The following is a 5821-nucleotide window of genomic DNA, read 5'->3' on the forward strand; positions in this document are numbered from 1 at the left end:
AACAGGCACGTTAATCACTTGACCATAAATGCCGTATTGTCCATTCACATGTCTCGGAAGTCTAATCTCCATAAAAGGAATACGAGGCGAAATTAATATTTCAGAAACTAACTCTGAAGGTAATAGATGCTGGATATTTGAAGCCGTTACATGTTGACATTAAAGGAATATTTTTCTTGTTTAAAGCTTGTATGCATGTATTAGAAAGCTTAGTATTTTCCATAGGTACATTAGGTGTAATTTGTCCTAGAATATCCTTATGTCCATTAGATTGCACTTTTAAGTCCTTTTTAAAACACAATCTGTAACATTACTGAGCATCAGGTACATCTGATTGAGGTAATTCCTGATCAATGATTGTGTCTTGGTTTAACGAATTGCATACTTCATCCGGTACAATGTCTTGATTAGACAATACATGCATAATCGAAGCAACAGCTGAATATTGATTATTCCGTGCTCGAGATCATGAACTTAGCTCAAAGTTTTATTGATGTAGTGTTTTTTGATGTTATACGTTGATGACATATCATAGAAGAATTTTTAATATGCACATCAGCATGCACTGTAATATAGTTGTGGTAGTAATCTTTTGCAGTAAACAACTATGCATCTTGAAAAAGTAAAGGTAAAAAATAAAGACCAACTTCCCAAAAGTACTAAACGAAGTATAAGTTCAAAAATAATAATTAGCAGTACTATTAGTTATTGCTGTGAGTTTAAAATTGTATAAATTTTTACCAGTAATCATAGGCTGAGTTGATGGTTCAGAAGTCACTAGTAAATTCGAAGTCATAAGTACATAATATTCCATTCGCAGAAATTTGGTTTTCTTGAAGAAATACATGTAAAATAAATGTAAATAACTTCAAATAACTTTAAATAACTTTAAAAAATAAAGACCAAAAAAAAAAATAAATAATTAGCAATAATATTAGTTTTGCTGGGACATTTAAATTATTTAAATTTGTTCTAGCAATCACTGGTTTAGCCGATGGTTCGCAAAGTAAATTATAAGTTACGGTGTACATAAAATTTCATCCGAAGGCAATTCATATCCTCTTCGAATCATTTTTCTTCGCAGTCAAAGAATCCTACAACGTTTTTCATTAGTGTGCATTATGTTTTCTTTATTTTCCTCATTATTTTCCTTTATTTCTTTATTCCTTTTTCTACGAAGACGATAATCTTTACATGTCTTTGCATTAATTTTAGGCATCTCGGAAACTTAAACAAAAATTTAAATGTGTAGTGATCATGGTCAATAAGAAAGCTGCAAGAGAGTAAATGGTAATAATAACTTTCAAATTAAAATAATTAAATAATAATTGAAATAATTAAAATAATTGAAATAAAATAAATAAATATTTAATTATTAATAATAAATAATTAAATTTAAACCATAGATATATGTGAACGCTTAATTTTAATTTTTGTATTGTTGCTAGGGAGAATAGTTGAAGATCTACGTCCGATCAGCACTATTGTTCTATTAATTTAAATAGCCACGTGTCTAGCGACTTTCTTTTCGATTTTCTGGCGAATCTTTAGTGAATCTGATAACTAAAGCCACAAAACATTTACATTTCCATCTCCATTGTATTCAATATGAAATAACTACAGATATCCTGATTGCTAATATATACTCTACATTTGTAAATAAAATAATATATAATTTGATTAAAAACTTTAATAAAATAAAGATATTAAATACAATTCAAATAAAGAAAACAAAATTATTAAAAAAATTAATAAAATAAAACAACAAATAGGAAAAAAGAAAAACGCTTAGTAAATATATACAATATATATAATACAAAGTATAATACTGTACTTGCTCGTCAGGTAAAAGCTCTGTAGCATAAAAGCTTTTGTTGATAAATTAACTATAATAAGGAATTGCGGTTTTAACAAAAGAATTAACACTTATCTCACCTTTTGGTCGCTTCGCTTGTATACGGATTCAACAAAAGGTTAACTTCGTTTATGGAAGTATAAGGAATACTTATACTTTTCTTATTTCGCTTCTAGTTTAAATCGCTCTGTTCGTCGCTTTCTTTGTAAATTCTTTGCTGGTTATCTAAGATGTGTCGTTGTAGGGGTCCAGTAAAAGAAAAATACAATTGCTTTGTTTAATAGGCCTAGCAGGGCGTGCTTAGCAACGGTTTAAAGAGTGGAGAGGGACGATGACATAATTTCGTTATTTTCAATATTTTTGAAATGATTGAACCGGTTATTTCGAGTATACGCTAAGAATCTTTAAACTTTATAAATTGTACATAAATCGTTATTACGTTTAGAGCCTTACGAATTCTGAAGGAAATCCACGTCAGACTACGCTCGATATTTAGTATTGATAAAGAAGTATAACTTCAAAACAATCACGATAAATTCCATTGCACAATACATTTCATTCTTTTATGCTATACACCTATTATATTTTTAATTAATTAAATATTATCTTTGAAAATGTTAACATATTTTTATTATTATTATTAATAATATTATTAATATTATTAATAATATGATTAGAAATAAATAAAAAATAAAATGAACGTAGAGCACTTTACAATTGCTGTTGTCTAATTTTAAATATTTCAGTTACAAAACAGGTGGTTGTCACGTGTTACCGTAAGTGGGACGGGTGAGAAGTCGGTTTTTAGTAGAGTGAGACGGCTTAAGAGAATTTCTGGATTGTATTAATCCCGCGAGCAAGGCTTTGAGAGATTGTATTAATCACTTAAGTGGTCAAAAAACTAGTATGAGATCTACATCGACCAAATTGAGATTTCTTTCCAGAGAGCACGTTGTACGCGTAAGAAAACTTCGATTGTAATGGCTGCCGGAAAAGCCAGCGTTACGGCGAGTCTTCAATAGTCGCTGGGAAAAGAGGCGTTTATCGCGCGACAACTGTCGGGTGGCGCCGTACGTTGAGAATGCTTATTCCCAAACATTCCGCCCGCCTTTAGCAGCTTGGTTGTTGATGATTTAGGCGTTTCCTTGTTGAGTTACCGTCAGAACGGCGAGTTTAGCGATCTTCCGGATAAGCGTGGTGGCTGCCGTTTTGAGAGACAATACCCTGTTGAGTCCATCTTCCCCTAGCAACAGCTTAAGTACTTTGGCCATCGGCCATTTTCCTTGAGGCAGCCGCTCATCAGTTAGCAGAACTAGAGAGCCGACCTGTATATTATTTTGAGGGTGCCTTCTCTTCGAGATTGCTAGCAATCGCTGCAAGTATTGGGTGGACCACAAGTGCCAGAACTGCTGCATCTGTAGTTGGATGAATTGCCATCAAGACAGCCGATTGACCGAGACGTCTAGAAGTGAGTGTTCGGGGACCGTATTGAGAGCGGTCCCAATGAGAAAATGACCTGGTGTGAACGCTGTCGTGTCCTCTGGGTCATCGCTGAGCGGTTCGAGAGGCTGTGAGTTAAGGATGGCTTCTATTTGAGCTAGGAGCGTAGATGCTTCCTCGTGAGTGAGAAACGTATCTCCAACCGTGCATTCGACGTGGAACTTCAACGATTTGACCGCTGATTCCCACTTACCACCCGTGTGGGGCGCGGCTGGTGGGTTGAAGTGCCACTGTGTGTTGTCTTGCGGCAGTAGCGCGGAGAACTTGAGATGTCCAGGTGAGCTGGCAGCGATGCAGCGCCTAAGTTGCGCATCCGCGCCCAAAAAATTGGTTCCGCAGTCGGAATAGAATGCGGACGGTGTCTCAAATCTTGAGGTGTTATTCTGTACGTTGATATGAACCCTTCAGAGGTGTAGTCGGAGTCCACCTCAAGGTGAGTAGCCGATGTTGTGAGACAAACAAACACGCAGATCCATCCTTTGTAAGTTTTTGTCCATCGGCCTTGCAATGTTTTGAGAGTTAGTAGTCCAGCGTAGTCGATAACCGTGTGTGAGAAGGCGCGTGATGGTGTGACTCGCGCTAGAGGTAGTTGACCCATCAGTTACTGGGCACGGATCCTCCTGTGGAGAGCACACATCACATACCTGAGAATATGAGATTCGACTGGGGCTCGACCGCCGACGATCCAATAGAGCTGTCTGATATACGCCAGAGTTGTCTGAGTTCTTCCATGCATCGTCTGCTTGTGAGCGTGAGCGATAATGAGTTCTGAGAGTCTTGATGTCCATGGAAGGATCGCAGGATTCTACGTGTCATATGAGAGTTCTGATCTTCTGAGACGACCGCCCACTCTGAGCACACCTTCATTGTCGATGAAGGCGGTGAGTCGGCTGAGTGGGTGAGAGCTTGGCAGGTGAGATTGTCTTCTGAGCAGAGCGAGTTCCTCATGGAAGAATGCTGCCTGAGTTGCCTTGACCCAAAAGAATCGCGAGTCTTTCAAATCGGCTGCTGAGATTAGAACTGCTAGGGTTGAGTCGATCCTCCGTGAGAGCCTTATGATTTCTCTGCGACAGAGTTAGGTGATCCTGAGCAGCTTGTTGAGCGTCGAGAACTTGTATTAGGTGGACCGGAAAGTAATGTCGTTTTCTTACGCTAAATACAAACACATACATTTTTAACGAGTCTTTTTTAATCAATGATGTATTCCCCATCATTGTCAATAACCTTTTGCCATCTAGTGAGTAAATTTTCAATCCCTGATTGATAAAATAATTGGTTTTTCGGCAAAATCTAGAGATGGCATTTTGGATATCATCCAAATTTGCAAATGTTTTGCCACTTAAAAAGTGTTGCAGCGCTCGGAATAAGTGGAAATCCGATGGTGCAACATCGGGCGAATATGGTGGATGAGGCAGCACCTCCCACCCCAATTCATTAATTTTTTCTAGAGTTCGCCTTGCGCAGTGCGGTCTTGCATTGTCATGTTGGAGAATGACGCCTTTTCGGTTGACAATCGCTGGCCACTTTTCAATTAAAGATTGATTGACTCGCTGCAATTGTTCGCTGTAGAGGTCTGCAGTAACAGTTTGTCCAGGTTTCAGTAATTCAAAATGAACAATGCCGCGAATACTCCACCAAACACACAAAAGCGCTTTTTTGGGGTGTAAACCTGGCTTAGCAGTACTCCGAGGGATTTTATTTGGAGAGAGCCACTGCCTTTTGCGTTTTGGGTTATCATACAGGACCCATTTCTCATCTCCTGTGATCAAGCGATCAAAAAACGCTTCTGTGTTGTGTCGTTGAAGCAATAAGTTGCATGTGATTGATCGGTTAGCCTTATTCTGTTCGGACAGATTATGCGGGACCCAAACACCTGCTCTGCTTACTTTCCCAATCTGCTTCAAATGTTCTTGGATGGTCGACCAAGGTAGGTTGAGACTGTTTGACAATTCCTCGATCGTCTGACACGGATTTGCTTCCACTTCCGCCCTTAACACGTCGTTGTCTAACGCTGATGGTCTTCCTGATCGATACGAGTCGGAAAGATCAAAATTACCCGATTTGAACTTGGAAAACCACCTTTGGCATTTACGAATGTCCAGTGCATTTGGATAAACATCGCAAATGTTTTTGGTAGCAACTGTTGCGTTATTTCCCTTGCGAAACTCAAAGAGCATGCAATGCCGGATGTGTACCTCTTCTGGTATTTGGCTGGCCATTTTACCCAAAATTACAAAAAAATATTGTAATTCAATTGTCTATAAGTAAAGAAATCACTATAACCTCACAATGTCTTTGGTACGCCTCTGAACCAAACAATGAGCTGACAAATGACAATCAAGTATTGGCATGCGCAGAAACGACATTACTTTCCGGTCCCCCTAATAAATGAAGTTCTAGTGATATTCAGGAATGGACCGTACTTTGTTATGTGCAACGCTTGCACGAACTTCCTGAGCACATATA

The 5821-nt window shown here is 38.1% G+C and overlaps 1 protein-coding gene across 1 annotated transcript; it reads right to left on the minus strand.

Annotated features, from left to right (window-relative positions):
- Positions 1 to 4299: 4299 nt before the first annotated feature.
- On the minus strand, positions 4300 to 5574 carry LOC122525315 (histone-lysine N-methyltransferase SETMAR-like). Its single transcript, XM_043648036.1, has one exon. The coding sequence runs from the start codon at positions 5572 to 5574 to the stop codon at positions 4300 to 4302; it is 1275 nt and encodes a 424-aa protein (XP_043503971.1).
- Between the last annotated feature and the right edge of the window lie 247 nt (positions 5575 to 5821).

Source organism: Polistes fuscatus, unplaced genomic scaffold (assembly GCF_010416935.1).
Source record: "Polistes fuscatus isolate 324 unplaced genomic scaffold, CU_Pfus_HIC Scaffold9, whole genome shotgun sequence".
NCBI classification, from domain to species: domain Eukaryota; kingdom Metazoa; phylum Arthropoda; class Insecta; order Hymenoptera; family Vespidae; genus Polistes; species Polistes fuscatus.